This window comes from Dipteris shenzhenensis, chromosome 25 (assembly GCF_047967505.1).
Source record: "Dipteris shenzhenensis isolate YYH24624 ecotype China chromosome 25, Dip_SZ_1.0, whole genome shotgun sequence".
NCBI classification, from domain to species: domain Eukaryota; kingdom Viridiplantae; phylum Streptophyta; class Polypodiopsida; order Gleicheniales; family Dipteridaceae; genus Dipteris; species Dipteris shenzhenensis.
Genome location: NC_141620.1, coordinates 43,166,670 through 43,187,774, shown reverse-complemented (window position 1 = coordinate 43,187,774; position 21,105 = coordinate 43,166,670). Strand labels below are relative to the sequence as shown.

General features: G+C 42.9%; 1 protein-coding gene and 1 pseudogene across 1 annotated transcript; both read left to right on the top strand.

Moving 5' to 3' along the window:
• The first annotated feature begins 2,762 nt into the window (after window positions 1-2,762).
• On the top strand, window positions 2,763-4,556 carry LOC147885915 (zeaxanthin 7,8(7',8')-cleavage dioxygenase, chromoplastic pseudogene; annotated as a pseudogene).
• Window positions 4,557-5,704: 1,148 nt separating this feature from the next.
• On the top strand, window positions 5,705-19,604 carry LOC147885914 (putative germin-like protein 3-2). The gene is made up of 2 exons (XM_087396246.1): window positions 5,705-6,150; window positions 19,469-19,604. The coding sequence occupies exons 1-2, from the start codon at window positions 5,705-5,707 to the stop codon at window positions 19,602-19,604; spliced, it is 582 nt and encodes a 193-aa protein (XP_087252372.1).
• The last annotated feature ends 1,501 nt before the right edge of the window (window positions 19,605-21,105 follow it).

Below are 21,105 nucleotides of genomic sequence, written 5' to 3'. Positions count from 1 at the left end.
CCCAAACTGTTCGAGGGTCAGAGGAGGGTTGCGAGGAGACAGCTAGACTCCATAGGTACTTCGCACTTTGGTGCAGGTGAATGGTTGGCGTTCGAGGCAACTGTGGTAAGTCTAGTTCTTCTCATTTAATTTATTATTCTATTTGTTTAATTACATATTGCATGCGCTTTATCTAACTCTCATAAATTGGTCCCACAGCAAGCTACGATGGGTCGCCTTCCCACAGATTCAAAGACAAGATGCGGGTTCTACATAGGAACAAAGCCATGGTTTATTGAGAGCAAGAGGCACTAGGAGTGACAGGAGTTGGCTGCTCATACGGTATAAGTCTACTCCTACTTGTAATCTCACTTTTTAAATTGTTTTATTCTTTAAGTTCCAATCTAATTTCCAATTAATATGGTTTTACTCTTAGAATGCAAGCTCGAATGTCCCATCAGCGGAGGTGAGTGGTGATGACAAGGGATTAGGCTTACACGGCTTTGACGAGGGCCAGGGATCAGGCGTAGCTCACGAGGGCCAAGGATTTAGGCCAACACGAGGAGGGTGAGGACGATGATTCGGATGAGCAGTAGTAGTAGTATTAGTAATACTTTGTATATACTTTGGCATGTATATGCTTCTGTATTTCGGCTCGTTTGAGAGATTTTATATCACCCTTTTCGAAAGGGTAATTTTGGAACAAACAATGTTGTATATCTTCGGCATGTATATGCTTCTGTCGCTCAGCTCATTTGAGTAATTTAAATTAACTCCTTTCACAAGGGAAATTTTGTAACAAACAACATTCTTTTTTTGTAATTACTTTAAAAAAAACATTAGTGGGGCAAAACAGGGCTTGCTGTGGCCCTGTTTAGCCCCACTAAAGTTTTTTTTAGCTTCTGTTAATCGTCGCTATATATCAATGTTTACTAGTGTCACTATATAGTGATGTTTACCAGTGTTACTATATAGCGACATTTACTAGTGTCGCTATATAGCGACCATTCTTTCGACATTAATAGCGACGTAAATACCGAACTTTCTGCCCACCTTTTTTTTTTCATTAGTGTAAAAAAGGTCAGTATTTCCATCGAAAAATGGCATGTGCCTTGTAGTGCATAGTAGTTGATCACCATTCTATTTAAATGCTTATATATATCATTAGTATTAAGTGCCAAAATAGTAGTTGGTCACCGTTCCATTAACTTAAGGATGGGATAGTACGGCATATACAATTCTTTAATTATGAAATTACACCAATGGTGGAACCTCCTCTCCTCTTTAAAAACCACTTTTTGTCTTGATCAACTTATTGTAACTGCCACTATTTCAAAGGGTAAGGAAGCCATTGCGCACTTCAGGCCTTGAAATATCCTAGGTGGTGCCTACTCTAGGTGCATCGAGTATGTCCCCTATGTCATACAAATCTTATCAATTATTTTAGAGGCAGTGAGAACCATGGGGGATTGTATCGTGCAAGGTGGGCAATGATTATAATAAATAGGAAGGGATCATGGCCCGGCTATAGCATTCATTTCATGTAAAGAGAGTGCAAGTTGCTATCATATACGGAGTCTTAGGGTTGGGCATTAATTAAGAGGAAGGGGGACTATAGCATATCGTGTGTTCCCGAGAAGATTTTCATGAGGGGAGGACATTAATAATAGAAGGGGCCTTACAATGACACCCTTTTCTAAAATATAGATGTTTATGGAAACATAGTGCTCTCTAGACCATTGATAAGGCTTGGGCGTGAAGAAGGGGAGGTGGCTTGCTGAAATCCTCATTACTTTAGAGGGTCAATGTGTACCCCCTTCCTTAGCCATAGGGTAGAGTATTGATGTGTAGCTTGAGGCTTTTAGGCATACGTTAACAAGATTCACATGTATTCCCTCTGGCCCATGACACTAAAGTATTGTGAGTTTCAAAACAAAATAAATTGCTCTTAGCCATAGCTTAAAATGCTTAATTGGATTTTATCTACAAAACTAGTATATCTCTACTCCATGGGCATTCGATGAATGAAGAAGGAAAATTAATTAGGAGCCACTTGAGATGTATGAATCAAGTGCACCGAGTCTGTATTAAGCTATACAATTGCTAATAGAGCCTTTATCACATCTCATAAAAAGTCTTTATCACATGTTATTAGAAGAATTAAGGATAATGGGGGGGGGAAAAAGAGGGACAATGAATGAGGGGCTTGATATGCATGAATTATGTGAATTAATCATGTGCACACTGAGTACAATTGTTCATTAGGAGGGGCAACTCCATGCACAATTTGGCTCCATGGACAATTTTAGTTTATATGTATGAATCATGTGCACATCTTGTACTATTGATAATCATAAGGAGAGCGTCCATGCACAATTTGACTTGGGCGCTCCAGCTCTTATAAGGACTAATTATCACCAATGATGACAATGTTGGAGAAAGATACAAGAGAAATTGGCTTTGCCGAGAGCTTTGGAGGGGACTCCAAAAAGTGCACAGGGGACTCCAAAAAGTGCACAGGGAAAGTTATGTCGGTGGGAAAGTTATGTACCACCCCCCTTCTACAGCAATCAGCCTCTCCCTTCAATCTCTACATTGGAATTCATTCATATCTCTATAAAAATCAGCGTCTCCCTTCAATCTGTCTACTGCAATTCGGATCATTGAATTCCTTCAATCTCTCTATTGCAATTCGTATCATTTGCATTCCTTTCATCACATTATTGCTTCCATTGCAATACGTATCATTCTTGCATCCCTTCATTTCATCACACTTTGCTGCCATGGATCTCCGCTTCTCCAGTTTTGGTCATGCAGCTGCTCCTGCCGATCTCTCGCCTTACCTCAACCCTCCTAGAACCTCTTACGCATTCAACCCATCCCCCTTTCCCCTCTTCCTCGCCTCCCACCGCCTCCCGCATCCTGCCTCCAGCCGCCGCTCCCTCTCCCCGCCCCCTAAAGCTTCCCTCCAGGACCGCTTCTGCACTGCCTTTGAGTCCCTCATCAACCTTTTCGACTGCTCCCCTCTGGATCCCCTTACCGATCCCCTTCGTAAAGGCAACTTCGTACCTGTTGCCCACGAGTGCCCCCCGCAGCCTTGCTGCATTGAGGGGAACGCCCAGCTGCCCGAATTCCTCAATGGCGTCTACATTCGAAACGGACCCAACCAGCGATACGCCTCGCCCGGAGCGCATCACTTCTTCGATGGAGATGGCATGCTGCACGCTGTTACTATTAAGGATGGCCACGCCACGTACTGTTGTCGCTATACACGTACTAGCCGCTTTCAGCAGGAAGATGTAGCGGCACGAGCGCTCTTTCCCAAAGTGTTCGCAACGTCCAGAACAGGCTTTGTGGGCATTGCGAGAATCGCATTGGCCCTTCTGCGGCACTTGTTAGGCGTCACAGACTTGACCCAGGGAATTGGCCTGTCAAACAGCGGACTCATATTTCATCATGGAAAATTGCTTGCATTGTCTGAAGACGATGTACCTCATGCTATTAGAATTCAATCTGATGGAGACCTTCTCACTAGCGGGAGATACACATTCGGTGGTAGACCTAGTTGGTCCTTCACTAGCCACCCCAAAATCGATCCCCTCACAGGCGAAATGTTTGCTTTTGGCTACAATCCACTCTTTCCACCATATCTAAGCTATTTCCGGGTGTCCAGAGATGGCCTTCCCTCTAAATACGTGCCTGTCAAAATGAGAGAACCCTCTATGATGCATGATTTTGGCCTCACCCGCAAGTATGTGGTGTTTCCTGACGTGCAAGTGGTGTTCAGACCGTACCGCCTTCTCAAAGGAGAATCACCCATAGTATGCGATTGCACGAAGACGCCTCGGTTCGGTGTCCTTCCCCGTTATGCTGAAGATACTTCTGCCATTCGGTGGTTTGACGTGCCGGGATGTAACTGCTTCCATTTCCTGAATTCATGGGACGAGGGCGATGAAGTGGTGCTCATTGTCCCGCTCATTGCCAGAGTTGATCATGTCCTTCTAGGCGACTTACAAAACTTTGACGTGTCACTGTCGGAAATCCGACTTAATCTGAAGACAGGATCTGTCATACAGACACAAATTTGTTCGGGCAATCTGGAGATGGGAAATATGAACAGGCAATTTCAGGGTGTACAAAACAAGTTTCTGTACATGGGTGTAGCAGGACGCTTTCCAAATCTCTCCGGAGTGGTGAAAGTAGACCTCGCGGAGCAAAAGGTCGTAGCTCAGAGGAGCTTTGGGGAGGGATGCTGTGGCAGCGAACCCTTCTTCATGTCGTCCAAAGTAGAAAATGCGGCGGAAGACGATGGCTGCTTGCTCTGCTTTGTGCACGATGAACGAACCTGCAAATCAAGCCTACTGGTCCTGGATGCACAATCACAATCCCTAGACATTTTAGCAGCTGTGAAGATCCCAGCGAGGGTACCCTATGGTTTTCATGGACTCTTTGTCTCGCAGGAAGAGCTGGAGCAACAACCTAACGAGCAAATCATCCCAAGTAGAAACTTGTGTAAATCGGAGTTCGTTGGCCGTGCTTATGCGCAATTCACCAGTCTGTGTGAGGTTAAAAATTAGAAAGACGAGTAAGATGACCCGTCTCCGATGGATAGATGTGCACTGCAACCAGCTTGCTGTCGTCTAGCAGTTTCCCTCTATAGATCGAGTGAAGATTTAGGATTTAGGGTTTATTTTAGGGGGTAGGGTTTAGAGGATTTGGGTTTAGCAAATTGCTAATTACTATATCTATGTACATGGACTTGATTGTGCAACACACATATAAAACCTTTTTTCCAACTAAAAGCAATGCTTAGGGTTAACGGAGATCTAATGATTCAAACCGAATGAGGAAGCATCGATAAAGCCACAATGAGTCCAAAAACAATCACAAAGGAAAAGTCAAAAAAATGAAAGAGAGAGAGAGAGGGAGAGAGAGAGATGCCATCTCCTACAGTAGTAACACATTTAGAACTATCGAGAGGGGACATATCTAGCCATTTGTATGCTTATGAGTGAATTTTCTAATCAAATACCAATGAAGTACCAATGCATCTAGGGAGGGACGGGGGGGGGGGCGGGGCTTATTACTTGCTATATGCACATGTATACATGTGTATACATGCATATGTAAACATATATGAAAAAAATTTGTATATATGTGTACACATACATAAATGTATGCATATATATTTTTATATATACATATATATAAAAAGTGTGCACACAAACACATATATATCTACAAATGGTAGCTATATTGTTGTATTTAACAATTTTAAGAATAATATTAAAGAATATATTTATTTGTGCTCTAGCACCCTACATTCAGCTTTCTTCTTTTCTTCTTCTTTCTGATCGAAAGCCAACTCCCCAATCCACCCAACATGGATCTTGGTGTTCTCTCTCCTCCCCTCTTTCTCCCCCTTTCCCCTGCATTTGTTCTACCCTATGGGGGTGTCTCTTTTTGCCAATGGGGGTTCATCATAGATGCAGATAAGGGAGGAGAAGTAGGAGAATGTAGGGACATAGCAAGATGTGGGTAAGGAAAATGCATGATCAACATAGCGAAATGCATTGAATCTCTACTTGAGCTTGTGGTGATAGAGGGACCTGTGATTATGTTGCATTTACAAATAGCACCTTAGCTTAGCTCCTTCATCCCCATGGCCTCCTCCGCCTCCTCCTGCACAATATTGTTGGTCTTGTTTTGTTGCTTTGCAGCCTCCATGGCTTATGATTTGGATCCCCTCCAGGACTTATGTGTGGTGCTCCCCGCGGATCAGACTTCCAACTTCTTCCTCAATGGTCTACTTTGCAAGAACCTCGCCCAAGTCACTATAGTAGCAGACTTCCAATCCTCCTTCATCCGCAACCTTGGCAACACCTCCAACCACCTTGGCTCCATCGTCCAACTTGCATCTACCCTCACCCACGTCCTCTCCATGGCTCGCATCAACTTCGCTCCCAAAGGTGACCTAGAACCACCCCACATCCACCCCCGTGCTTCCGAGGTCCTCTTTGTCACCCAGGGCCAGTTCCTCGTCGGTGGATTCGTCACCACCACCAACTCTCTCCTCCAGCAGACCCTCTACATCAGCAACCACTTTGTTTTCCCTCGTGGCCTCATTTGGAAAGCAGCATACACGCTAGAGACTGCGAGGAGGAAAGACTTGTGAATTTGAAGAGGAGTGAAGCGTGCATGAATACAAAGAACACCTCCACAGGAAGTAGCATTCCACCCTCAAAGACATCGTGAAATTTTATATCACAACAAAATTTCAAGAAGATGGACAATAAGCAGAATCCGTAAAGGATTGATTTGACATGCCTAGGTAGTCAATGTTGATTGTAGTCTGGAGAGGCGTCCTCTGCAACGGACCGGGCCCAAGTCCCCTGGAAAGGGGCGTCGGAGAGGGTGACTGAACTTTTTGTTGGCCAGATGGGTGTCAAAATTTTTGCTGAACAAGTAGAAACTTGCGCAAGCGATGGTGAGTTCATTGTTGTTGCCACTGCTTTCGAATTGTGCAGTCTTTGAAGACGCTATCGAACTATGTATTCTTTGAAGACGAAGATGGTAGGCACGTTTGGATAGGCATTGTAGCATTTGAAGTAGCAATGGCAGCAAAATTGTTTCCCATTTTCAAACATCTACAAATCTAAAAGTCGAGCAGAAGGCTCAAGATGATCACAATCACAATCATCATCTCTGGCATCCATGCTTTTCTCTCCTTCGATGCAGACATCTTGCACTATTTCCTTGCCATGCATCTGATCTAGTTGATCAAGAACAAAAAGAATGTAACTCAAATATGAGCTTTTTTAGTAGCCATGGAGAGCAAAGCTACAGAACGAAAGAAACCCAAGGTTCTGTTGGAACACTGAAAGAAAGAGTAGACTGGACACAAATTCAGAATACTTGCTTATGGAATGAAGAAGAGTGAGGTCCTTAAGTAGGCACCTCATACAAGCTCACTGACATCACTGATGACCTTAGAGCTCCACAATCATCTCCTCAATCTGCTCCTAGATTCTCTCAATCATCCTATGTGGCTCTCCACCACCTAACTGTGCTTGTGGGCACCTAACTGTGCCTCTAGCACTCACACATAGAAACATAAGGTGTGCCTGAGGCATACACCTTGAGATATCCCAACAAACCCCCCCTCAAGGAAATGCCTCAGGCTATGTCAAGGATACATCTAGTCTCATAGTTTCTCATGCCATCTCATGGTGGTCAAGGATAAATCTATGGCTAGGTTCTCATGCTAGCAAGGGTTTCCTTGGGTGTAATGTAAACAAAAAAGGGATACAGAAATACCTTCCAATGGTTATCTCCCCTGCATGTACATGCACACAATGTCTGCAGGAGGTACCATGGAGCAAAAACATACACATGGCCTACATCATAAGGTGACCAGAGGTGTTTACAAAACACACAAAACACAATAGTTTATTTTCATTCATTTTGGAGGACTATCCAGGCTTAGTACCTTGACATAAAAAGAGAGATCTGGAGCATACATAGAGATGTGTTTAAAATGCATAATCTTCAAAGGATGCCTCATCTTGTGGAGGCTCATGAATTGTAAGTGCATTTTCTGTCTTTGCTTTGTTTCTGCAAAACTTCTCATTATGGTTGTTCTTGCCACAGTGCTTGCATGGATTAATTTTGAAGCAGTCCTTTGAAAGGTGATTTGTCTTTCCACAGTGATTGCAAGGGGTATACTTGCCCTTCTGGAATTTTACACCATAAACAGTGTCATTGCCTGTCCTAGTGTCATTGCCTTTCCTGAGCTCCATATGCCTTTCTTCTTCTTGGAGAGCAGAGATAATACCTTCAAGATTAGGATTAGGAAGATTTTTCAAAGTGGTAACTATGTGATCATAATCTTCAGGCATACTCTTAAGTAACACTGCCATAGCATCATCTGGAGAAATAGAAGAGTTGATAGAAGCTAACTGAGTCATAAGACTCCGCATATAGTTGACATGAGCTGCCAAAGTAGTACCACTAGCCATCTTCAATTCAAAGAAAGAGATTTTAAGTGATAGTTTAGAGATCGGAGAGCTAGCACCAAAAATTAAGTCAAGCTTCTGCCAAGCTTCTGAAGGAGACTCCAAGTCAGAGATATGGTGAACATAATCATCTCCTAAAGCAAGAGCAATGATACCATATGCTTTTTCTTCTCTAGCTGGATCCCTTGCCGGTTGTGTCGGTGTTGAGGTTTCTCCAGCATTGGAGGCCGTAGAAGAAGCGGTAGGAGTAGGTTTTACAAGTCCCCATAAGTTCTCCCTCATCAATGCAAATTTTACCTTCATCTGCCATGTGTGGAAGCCCTTTCCATTGAACTTCTCTAGATTCAATAGGGTAGCCATGAGAGGGTCTAACCCAGATATTGGGCAGTGTCTTTCTCTCTTACAAGGCAAAAACAATAACTGAAAGACTTCCAAAATATAAGCACTTGATGTAGCAAATACTAGTGATCAATATTCACTTACATGCTTCACAGAGGTGGCTTAAAATGAGTACTTTCCAATCAAAAACAGGTCTAACAAATCAAAGCACAACTGAAGCCACACTTGTATTGATGGTATTGAAAACTTCAAAAACTCAGAAATGCTAGAGTAGCATTTTATGTAGCATCATCTTCAAAACTTGTCCAAAACTGTCAAAACTAGAAGGCTGAATTTGGAGGGCTTGTAGCTCACTCCTCAAAGCAAAGGAAAAAGGGGCTTCTAAGGCAAAAGAGAGCTGGTATACCACAGAAGATCCTCTGGGAAGAAGAGGCGCAAAAACGCGTCAAGTCGCCTTCTCTTCCTTCTACAAACTCGGCTGGTTTTTCTATGTTTTCTCCTTCAATATGCAGCCATTGCTGCTTAGATTTCAGCACAAGGTAGCCCAAGGTATGGAGAAGCTTCCCCTAAAAGGAATTAGAGAAAGAAGGAGCAGGCGCAGAGAAAATGCAGGAAGAGAAATCGATGAAAAACGTGTAATGGCGACCAGCAGAGGTGGAGATTCTTCAATTCCTTGCAGCTGGAAGTTCGCCCCTTCAAGGTGGATCTCCAGCAGGAAGGGCGTGGGAAATGGTTGAGAACCTGAGGAGAACAGGCTTAAGCAAATTTTGGGAAGAAGAGGGAGAGATGGTGAAGAAGAAGAAGAAGATGATGATGATGATGTGGCAGAAATGGGCTCAAGGGGGATCAAATGGCTCTGATACCATGTTGGAACACTGAAAGAAAGAGTAGAGTGGACACAAATTCAGAATACTTGCTTATGGAATGAAGAAGAGTGAGGTCCTTAAGTAGGCACCTCATACAAGCTCACTGACATCACTGATGACCTCAGAGCTCCACAATCATCTCCTCAATCTGCTCCTAGATTCTTTCAATCATCCTATGTGGCTCTCCACCACCTAACTGTGCTTGTGGGCACCTAATTGTGCCTCTAGCACTCACACATAGAAACATAAGGTGTGCCTGAGGCATACACCTTGAGATATCCCAACATGCTCCAAAAAGTAGCTGCATGTTGGAGACACAAATTGTTGATTATTATTGCAAGCAGGAAAGACTACGAACTTGAAGGGGAGGCATGAGGTATGCATGTGAAAAGAAGTAGACTTACCACCCATGCCTCGAACACGGCCGTTCTGCCACTGCCGAGGTGCGAAGTACCTATGGTGTCCAGCCGTCTCCTTGCAGCCCTCCTCTGACTGTCGAACTTTTGGGGGTGGTCCCTGTACTCCTTCTTCAAAGACTTCCAGTCAGCTTTATCTTCTCAGCGAGGTTTAGCCTTCTTCTTTGCGATGGAAGTTCGCAAGATTGACCTATGATGCTTCAACACAGCACACATGCGCTCTTGTATAAGAGCAAACCCATGAAGCCCATTATCATCACTGGCTACAGCAACCCTGATTCCTTAGCATCCAGCCTCCGTCCTCTACTATTTCCACCACGCCATCAAAGCTTCTCACACAGGAGCACACAGTTGGGAGGCAGCGCCATCTATTGTATCAGTTTTATAGTAATCAAATTTTTTATTCTCCATATTATCTGCTTTTCTCTCTTGCATATGAGATCCTGTTATCTATTGAGCACAGACCCTTAGGTTATTTCATGCTTGCCTCAATCTCGCTGCTGCTCCACGTGCCTTCGGTCCAGACCCCACCCAAGTGCACACACTTCAATGTTATACTTCACCTAGTCTGTATCATGTGCAATCTTCTGTGCTACCTGTGATAGCAAAGTTTGGATGTCCCGAATGAATCCAACATGGCCCAATCGAGTTAGGGTTTTGGGAAGACAGCCGTGGGTGCGGGCATGGGTGTTCCATTTAGAATTTATTTGAAAAAAAAGAACCAAATACGGCTAAAGAGAAAAAGAAAAAGAAGGAAAAGATATCCTGACATTGAGCAAGCATTTACAGGCTCTTGCATTCTTTGAATTAGAGTGGCAGAAGTTTGTATATGCTTGCTCAATGTCAGGTTGTTGAAGCTTCACGTGGGTGGAAAGGAGAGAAGAAAAGAGAGGGAAAGAGAGGAAAAAAGAGAGGAAAAGAGAGGAAAAAAGATAAGGAAAGAGAGGAGAAAGAATAGAAGGAAAGAGAGAAGGAAAATAGAGGAAATAAGAGATCAGGGGAAAAGAAGAGAAGGAAGAGGATGAATGAGAGGAAGAGAGAAGAAAAAAGAGAGGGGAAAGAGAGAAAAAGAGAGGGGAGGGAAAGAAGGGAAGAAAAGGGAGGGAAAGAGAGGGAAAGAGAGGGGAGGGAAAGAAAGGAAAAGAGAGGGGAGGAAGAGGGAGGGAAAGAGGGGAAATAAGAAAGAAGGAAAGAAAAGGGAAGAAGAGGAAATAAGAGAGAATGAAAGAGAGAAAAAGAGAGGAAACAAGAGAGGGGAAAGAGAGGAAAAAAGAGAGGGGAAAGAGAGGAAAAGAGAGAAAGCATATGATTATGCTTATGCATGAGCATATGAGCATATGGGCATATAAACATAAGCAAATGCACATGCCTATGAAAAGAGAGAAACGAGGATGAAAGAGAGGAAATAAGAGAGGGGAAAAGAAGAGAAGGAAGAGGATAAAAGAGAAAAAGAGAGAAAAAAAAAGAGAGGGGAAAAGAAGAGAAGGAAGAGGATAAAAGAGAAAAAGAGAGAAAAAAAAAGAGAGGGGAAAAGAAGAAAAGAGAGGGTAAAGAGAGGAAAAGAGAGAAAGCATATGATTATGCTTATGGATGAGCATATGAGCATATGAGCATATGCTCATGCATAAGCATATAAGCAAAAGCATACACAAATGCATATGCTTATGAAAAGAGAGAAAAGAGGATGAAAGAGGGGAAATAAGAGAGGGGATGTTATTGCATAACCATGCGGGTTAGCAGCAGTGAACTATGAGGGGTGTGCGAGGGTAGGTTAGCTACGACGTTTGGTGGTTGAGTCCTCCAAGCAGTTGAGTCTTCAATGGTCTCTAATCGACAGTCGGTTCTCGTACACATGCTATTACTAGCATTCCATCTATGTTTTTTATGCAGGTGTTGAGAGATCTCTTGCTCTAGAAATACTAAGTCATGCAGTGTTGTGTTCTTCTATTCGCATTCTCTGTATTCTGTCTGTAGATGTCATGTTGTTTTATCTCTGTTTCCCGTAGCGTCTACGCTGAGTGATGACACTACACATTGGTGATCACGGTGCACATTCTTACTATCACGAAAGGGATTCGCCATCTAGCGATGATTAACTTGCTTCCGGCAAGGTGTTTTGGTGAGCTCATGTCATCTGCTCCTTTCTATCACGATAGAGGCACTTCACATGGAGGGTTGTGTGCATCGGCATGCACTCGAGTGGAGATTCAGGAGGAGATGGCAGTGGTGAGGTGTCACATTTGTGGATTTCAAGATGAACTCCAACGGATGCAAACTAATCCCCAACACCCCACTTACAATCGAGCGAGTGCAGAAATCCTAGTGAAGAACCTCATCCAGTGGTCTTGGCAGCACATTTTGCAATTGCTATCTTTCTAGTAGGCATGCATGTGCACACACTCGCAAGGCCCTCCTGACCCTTTGACACCAACGACACAGTTACGGCGATAGAGGAGTGATCCCGAGCATGGAGACATCATGTCGTAAGGCTCTCCGAGAGGAGTTGAATGACGTCAAGGGACGCCTTCTCATTCTCTCACCGCCATGGCTCTAGTCAGGGCAACGGGGTACGAGTCTCATTGGATGGATGCAAGGTGTTGAGTGCATCCTCGTCTCCAATAACGGTTTCGACTACTTCTCGCAACCTCTTCGGTCAAGGAGTACATCAAGAGGAGGAGCACTAAAGGTTGGAGGTGCTGCGATGGTGGGCCAAGTCAAGTATGCTAATTTTTTGGGAAAACAATCTGATGACTAGGATGCTCATGTCCAACAGTTTGAGAACTTGTATGCGGTCAACAATCTGGCACCCATGGTACCACTCTGACAGGAGGCAGTTTTTGAATCAACCTTAGTAGGCAAGGTGTCATGATGGCTTGTAGAGGGCCAATTCACCTCATATGATCTCGTCTGCACCGCATTCTTGAGACAGTTTCGTAAGGAAAAAACTCTGGATAGATTGTGGTGGTTGGATCAGGGAGATCAAGATGTGGAGGATTATGCATCCAAATTCAAATTACTCATGCAACATGTGCCACAAGTGAATTTGCTTGCTCAAGGGGTGCTGAATGACTACTTCATTTCGGGGCTCTCCTGAGATCTGCGAATGGCGTTGGCCACAAACACTTATTTCATTAATTTTGGACTTGTCAATGTACAAATTTATTTTTATAGATACTTTTGGACTAGATTTTGGATAAAATTTAAGAAAAAACCACTCTTCAAAAAAAAGATGAAAACATAAAGACAAGCAATTTTTAAGAGTTTTTTGAAAGAAATTAAATCAAAATTAACGTGACATAGATTAATACATTAAAGACACTTGTAAAATCTCATTAATAGTTACATCAAAAGACTAGATTTTTCTTAATTATTTACTTAATTTATTATAATTAAAATTAATAAAAAAATTATTTTAAATGCATTAATAAATTAATTAATGTATGTATGGCCCATGCATGATATTATTTTACTATAAGAGTCCTCTAATGTATGTATGTCCGTGTGTATGTATGGCCCATGTATGACATTAATATACCATAAGAGTCCTCTAAAATCTTCAAGATATCACAATAGTATCAATAAACACCTTTTGAGAGTTTGAAAACTCTAAAATCCCATATATGGCATCACACATGATGCTACACATGCATGCATGGAACGTACATTCCTTGGTTCATCAATGGAAGGCCATTGATACATATGATGGGACCGGTGCAATGCACTTGTCCACCTTGAATAGGCATGCCTGCAAGGCTTTTAGTTGATCCGTATCTGTGTGGGATTCACACTACGACTGTTGACAGAGGGGAGGCAGGGGGAAAGAGGTAAAGGGAGGGAGGTAAGAAAGAGAGGAAAAGAAAGACAAAAGGGGAGGGGAGGGAGAAAGGAAGGGAAGGGAAGGAGAAGGGGCAAGGAAGAGGAGGGAGAGAGGGGGCAGGAAGAGGAGGGAGAGAAAGAGAGAGAGAGAGAGAGAGAGAGAGAGAGGAAGGGGGAAGGGAAGGGCAGGGTGAGGAATGGGGAAAGGGGAAAGGAGGGGAGGGGAATGGGGAGGGGGAGGGGAAGGGGAAGGGGAAGGGAGGGGATGAAAGGGATAAGGGGAGGGGAGGGGGGGGGAGAGGTGAGGAGGGGAAGGAGTAGGAAGGGGGACTCCCTAATGCATGCTCTGGCAGCCATGGCTGCCAGAGCTTAGGCCTATAATGCATGCTCTTGGAAGGGGAGAGGAGGGGTGAGGAAAGGAAGGGGAGGGGAGAGGGCTAACAAATACATAATCTGGCGGCCACGGCCACCAAGCACCTGTGCAATAATAATAATAATAATACATTTATTTATTTGTTTGTTTATTTTTATTTTATTTTATTTTATTTTTTTGCGCAGGTGCTTGGCAGGGCCACGGCTACCCAATTAGTGTTTTGGATTCGAAGGGGGAGGGGTGAAGAAAAGAGAGAGGAGAGAGAAAGGGGAGGGAGAAGAGAGAGGGAGCAGGGAAGGGAATGACAAAATATGAAGAGGGGAGAGGAGAAGAGTGGAGATGAGGAGAGAGGGCATAGCTAGAGAGCACACCACAAATGACTAACTGTACACTAGATTTAGTTGAAAAAATAGAATATATACAAACCCATTTAGGGTTAGGGTTAGGGGATCTAACCCTTTCCTTTATAGCACTCTATAAGGTTAGTGCTATGCATATATGATCACGTGATGGTGCTATGCACACATGATCACATGATGTTGAGCATGAACTCTCAACACCTTCCCTCAAGATCAACATCATGAAGTAGGCCTTCCCTTAAGATGATGATTCTGGGGAATCAAAGAAGGACTGAGCATTACATTCCATCCTCATTCCATCACACCCCTTTAATGGGAATGTCCTTCCTCTATGTCAAACGAAGAGCTAATCGATGTTTCTCGAAAAGCTCTTTACCGAGTGGTTTGGTAAAGATGTCTGCAACATTTTCTTTGCTATCACAATGCTACAATGTGATGACACCAAGTAACACTCTTTCTCTAATAAAGTGCTCTCTGACATCAATGTGCTTTGTCCTAGAGTGATATACTGGATTTTTAGCCAATGCTTGAGCCGATTGATTATCACAATATATTGTTGTTGGCTTTGACTCATCAAAGTAATCTGTTTCTAACAATAGTCTTCTGAGCCATATAGCCTCACATGCACTTGTAGTGAGTGCCCTATATTTTGCTTCAGTCAAAGACAAAGAAACAGTTGGTTGTTTGTTTGACAACCATGATATAGCACCTTGACCAAGGAAAAATGCATATCCCTATGTCGATCTCCTAGTCTCATCATCTTCGGCATAGTCACTGTCACAGTATCCATGCAACTGTGGATGACTTCCTCTGTATTCTATCCCAAATTGTCTTGTACCTCTAATGTATCTCAAGACTCTTTTGGCTGCATTCCAATGAGATTGTTTTGGATTTGCCATAAACCATGCTAGTGAGCTTACTTCATAACAAATATCCGGCCATGTGATTGTTAGATATATAAGAGATCCGATGAGCTGCTTGTAGTATTTGTCATTGACTGTAGGCTTTTCTGAATCTTTAGTAAGTTTCAAACTCTGTTCCATGGGAGTGGCTACAATCTTGCAATCTGCCATATGAAACTTCTTCAGGAGACTGTCAACATACTTGAGCTGACTCATGAATGTGCTATCTGAATCTCTCCAAAACTCAATTCCAAGACAATAGTGCATAAGTCCAAGATCTTTCATGTTGAACTCTGCAGATAAGTCTTGTTTTAGTTTTTTGATGAAGCTATCCTTTCTTCCTATCACAATCAGATCATCTACGTACAAAAGTGCAATAGTAATGTCTTCCCCTTGAACTTTGTAGTAGAGAGTATGATCCACATTGGATTTCATGTATCCCAAATCAGCAAAATACTTGTCAATTCTGTTGTACCAACTTTTGGGTGCTTGTTTTAAGCCGTAGAGACTTTTCTTGAGATGGCAAACCTTATTCTCCTTTCTTGGTTCAACATAAACTGCTGGTTGTTGCATGTAGACTTCCTCGTCTAGATTACCATTGAGAAATGCATTCTTGACATCGAGCTGATACACATTCCATTTGCTGAGTGTTCCTAGTGATATCAAGAACCGTATGGAATCCATCTTTGCTACTGGAGCATAAGTCTCAGCATAGTCCTGACCATATTGTTGTGCAAATCCTCTTGCAACTAATCTAGCTTTATATCTCTGAATACTGCCATCTGGATTGTACTTTACTTTGTATACCCATTTGTTTGCTATGGCCTTCTTTCCTGGTGGAAGGTCACATAATTCCCAAGTGTTATTTTTATACAAAGCATCCATTTCTTCATTCATAGCAGTTTGCCATTGTGGCTTGTCTACTGCGTCTTCGAAGTACACTGGCTCTTCTATAGCCATGATGGTAGTCATAAGAGCATAGTTGGTGGTTTCCACCTGAATTGCTTTGCCTTTCTGAGCATATGTCAATCTGGCTAGTGGTCTGCTTTCCCTAGTCGACCGTCTGAGCTGCTGTGGCTCTGCTTGGGGTGTTGCTGGCAATTCTTGCTCTTCTTCATCAACTTGTTCTGTAGATGACTGTGAAGTCGATGCTTCTATCTCCTGTGTGGGTGAGGTTTTCCATTCTAATTCCTCATCAAAGATTACATCTCTGGAGATAATGACTTTGCGGTTGATGGGATCATACAATTTGTATGCTTTGCTTTCTTCACTGTAGCCAACCATGATGCATTTGTGTGACTTTGCATCCAATTTTCTGCAATGATCATCATGTATGTGGGCATATGCTATGCAAACAAATATGTGGAGATGCCCAATGTGTGGCTTGTGTCCAGTGAATGCTTCATAAGGAGTCATACCTTGTATCGGTTCGGTAGGAAGCCGATTAAGCAAATAGTTAGTTGTAGCTATTGCTTCTACCCAATACTAATTTGAAAGATGCTTTCACTAAGTGTTGCTCTAGCGCTATCTACTAAAGTCCCATTCTTCCTTTCAGCTCTTGCATTCTACTGAGGAGTATCTACACATGTTAATTGTCTTCGAATGCCGTGATTTTTGCAAAAGTTCATGAATGCTGAAGACATGTATTCACCTCCTCTATTTGATTTCATGACCTTGATCTTTCTGCCTCTTTGGTTTTCTACCATGGCTTTGAATCCTTGAAATCTGGAAAACACTTAAGATTTCTCTTTCAGAAAGTAGATCCAACAATATCTGATGTAGTCATCGATGAAAGTCAAGTAGTAAAGTGAGCCATTGATGCTGCAGGTCTGGGCATAACCCCATTTATCTGTATGAATCAAATCAAGAATACCTCATGCACGAGAGGTACTTCTGACAAAGTTGGTTCGCTTTTGTTTGCCGAAGCAGCAGGCTTTACAAACCTTTCCAAGAAACTATAGCTTCAGAATCCCAATTGCCATATTCTGATTCCTGAGATCTAACAAGTACTTGAAGTTGATATGACCATATCTCTTGTGCCATTTTGCAGATAGTAGCATCTGTTGCAGTTGAGTTGACATGGCATGCTTATCTTGTACTGTAGCTAGCATTTTGTATAAGCATCCTTCCTTGACACCTTTTGCTACTAGCTGAGATCTTTTGGATTTGTCTTTGATAGTGCATTCATCACCGTCAAAGATGACTTTGTAATTGTGATCCATCATTTGACCTACTGACAAAAGGTTCTTGCAGAGCTTCGGAACATAGAGCACATCTTTCACTAATCCTTTTGTACCAATGGAATTATTCATAGGGATAACACCTATCCCTTGAATTAGATTTGCTGTATTGTCTGCTCTGTAGATGCTCTGTAGATGACATTCTTCTGACCTTCTAATGGCTTCATTTCTGTGAACCATTCCTAATGATTTGTCATATGAGATGATGCACCGCTGTCGATATACCAAGGATCCTGTTCCACTTGGTCGACTTGATAGCTGTAATCCTCTTTGGGATTGAAATTAGTGTCTAGGTACACTGTATCAATCTGATGCAATTCCTCACTTGCAAGAAACATATTTCCATGTTCATTTGCAAAATGACTGTGACTAGAATGTCTCGTATCCCTCTCCTAGTCCATTCAGGATTACTTGAACCATTTTTGCGGGGTTCATAGTCTCTCCTGCTACTGCAAGTTGATTGTTGTAGTCCTTTTTGCAGAGTACATAAGCATGACCGGTTTCACTGCTGTTGTGGAATCTCTGGTTGATTTGGTTTCTCAGGGTGAGAATCCTATATGTGTTCTTAGACTCATAGAGATCTGCAAACATATCCCATGCTTCTTTTGATGTTTTGACTGTGTTGACCTATCCTAGCATGACATCTTGCACATTCTGCTTGATCAAGTGATATGCATACTTGTCTTTCTTATCCCATTCTGCTTGAGCTCGAGCAATGGCAGGATCTGCTATTGGTGCGGAAACTGTTTGTGTAGATGTAGATCCCATTGTAGATCCCGTTGCTGGTGCTGTGACAACAGATGGAGTAGAGCTACTGGTAGCTGGATCATCCAATGGTCTAGGTGTAGACCCATCGACATACTCCTATTTGTCCTGAAGTACAAGAATGGTCTCCATTCTCGGTATTTCCATGTACCATAATTGGAGTTGTCTAACTTAGCAGATGCCTCCAAATTGAGGTTGCTAGTTGACATGGTGCAAGAAATGTACTCGAAAGTGTCGTGAAAATCTCTGTATGAATCAACTGCAAATACGTTGTCTATGCCAAGTGAAATCTCTGAATTGTTGGTGAAGATAGAACTGCAATATATAAAATCTGATCTATATTACAATGCTTGTGGCAATGATGCCAGGAATAGCCAAGAGGCTTTACAAGGCTAAAATGATGTGCACAATGCTGTGAGATAACCAAATAGGCTTTACAATGGTGGCATGTGTGTGTGAAATCAAATGCTATTTGCCCACTAAAACAATCTGCAATGCCTCTGAACTCTGAAGTTTGCTCATTGAACTAATGAACGTAAGGTTTTAGGTAATGTTATGATGTGAAACCGTATGTGAGCATATGGACTGACTCCGAGTAGGTACTAGTCGAGAATTTCGGGCATGGCTTAGATTGGCAACTTGGGGAAATTCAAAGCATCCCTCTATGGCGATCTGGTCTACTCTGATCTAGATCTAAACCAACCGTCGATTGATGAAAGAACAACAAATAATTCCTTTTCTTTTGTTCTTTTTAAGTGCTGGGTTAGATGCATCGATGTAGAGGCAAATGTGTGTGAAGGAAGTGGTTTTGTCGGTGAGGCTCAAATGTGAGTGTAACTTGCACCGAAATGTGCGATGATGTGATGAACACGAAGAGCATGAAAAAACGAGCGACTTTCCTTTTTGGAGTGCCCTCAAATTCTTCCTGGATCAAGAGATAGGACTTGATCTAGGTGGAGGGGCAAAAGGAGTGCAAATGTGCTCAATGATGTGTGTCACTGTGAGTCACATGCAGTGATGATGTGGCACTGTGCCTAGCAAGAGGTGTGCCTATGAAGCCCTGTGCTAAGGTGGTAGGAGTGGTCACATGTATTGACTGTGAAGAGGTAACTGTGCTTGTTGATGCTTCGGATAGGGCTATCAGTGGATTCTTGATGCAGGAAGATGAGGACAAATGGTATCATCCAATCCACTACGCAAGTCGACAGCTCTCGACTGCCAAAAAGAATCTCTGTCATGGAAAGAGAAGGATTGGGCATGATTTATTCAGTCAAAAAATTTTGACATTATTTGCTGGGCAGACCGTTTGTGTTCTATGTTGATCATTCTCAATTGTTGTACTTAGTAAAACAACAAAGTCTAATAAGTCAATTGGCATGGTGGGTGTTGTTATTGCAGGAATATGACTGATGTTATTCATCGACTGGGCTCACAGGATGTGGTATCAGATTACTTATCTGGACTGGAGTCCGGGGAGCTACCAATAGGAGTGGAAGATGAGTTTCCTAATGCAGGGCTGGTGGCTATTGTCTGAGTGGATCTGATCGAGGTAGAGTTCGAAGTGGTTCTGAAAGGCCCATGGTCATGGTATGATGAGATGTTGTCGAGCCTAACTCTCAACATACTGCCCAAGTACATGAAAAGAGACCAAAGGAAATTATTGGCACTCTGAAGCTGATCTTTTGAAGTATTCTTAGGCCAACTATATCGGCGGCATCTAATGGAGGCCCTACTGCAATGTGTTCAGTCTCATGATGAGCAGGAGGCAATGCTGATGGAAGCCCATTGTGGGGTTTTGGTTGCTCATTTTGCATGGGAAATAAATTCTTCAAGCAGGCTTATGGTGGCCAACCATGCAGAAGGATGCTAGGTGGTTTGCAAAGCGTTGCAACCTCTGCCAATGGTTGGGCCAACCCACAAATTGTGATCAAATGCCGCTTAACCCCATTTTATCACTAGATCCATTTCAGAAGTGGGGTCTGGACTTCATGGATCCATTCAATCTAGCAATTGCCCACACACGAAACTGTTACATGCTAGTAGCAATTGATTATTGTACTAAATGGGTGGAAGATTGGGCTTTGCATGATAATACTGCAAATTCAGTTGTGAAATACCCGTACCGCGATGTGTTTGCCCAGTTGAAATTGTCAGCGAGACAAGGGAACCTGCTTTGTCAATAAATTCATTAAGCGGATGAGTTCCTTCTATATGGTGATTCACAAGAAGTTTTCTCCCTACTATCTGCAGGCTAATGGATTGGCGGAATCTGCAAATCATACATTCAAGCAGATTATTTCATTGTTAGACACGGAGTGGGATGATAAGTTGCTGGGCAGCATTATGGGCTTACCGCACATCATTCAAGGTGGCAACCGGCGGGCTGACTCCTTTCAAGTTGGCATTTGGGCTAGAAGCAATTACGCCAATTGACATGTCGTTCCTAGTTTGCAGATTGCAGTGGAGGATAGGCTTCTTCTACAAGAGTCTATGGTGTTTCGGTTGGATGTTCCGGATCAGTTGGATGATATGTGGCTGGAGAGGTCCTATTTGACTCTGGAGGTTCAAGCAAGGCATAAGTGGAGGGTGGATTTGGCTTTGAAGAAAAAATCATTCGATCACGGGCAATTGATGCTTCTATTCAACACTCATCTTGGGTGAATGCTAGGGAAGCTGAAGTTGCGATGGTCTGGTCCATTTTGGATCTTTCATGATCGCGGGTCTACATCGTTCTATAAGGGAGGGACAAAAGAGACAGTTTGAGTGAAACGAAGGAGTAGTATTACCTGTAGGTGGTGTGTTGTTGGAATAGGCCACTTCCCCATTTGTAAGACCCCATATGAGGAGAACATTGGGGGGGTGAACCTAGGTATTGAGAGATGGCCACATGGGCAGCATATGGCTACCATGGGGGCAGGGGATCACACAAAAAAAAGGATGATTGAGGGTCTGACACATGGATAGTAAAAAGGCTATCATGTGGGCAACACATCTAGAGAGAAAACAAGTTGGAACAAAGGCGCTGACTTGGTGGT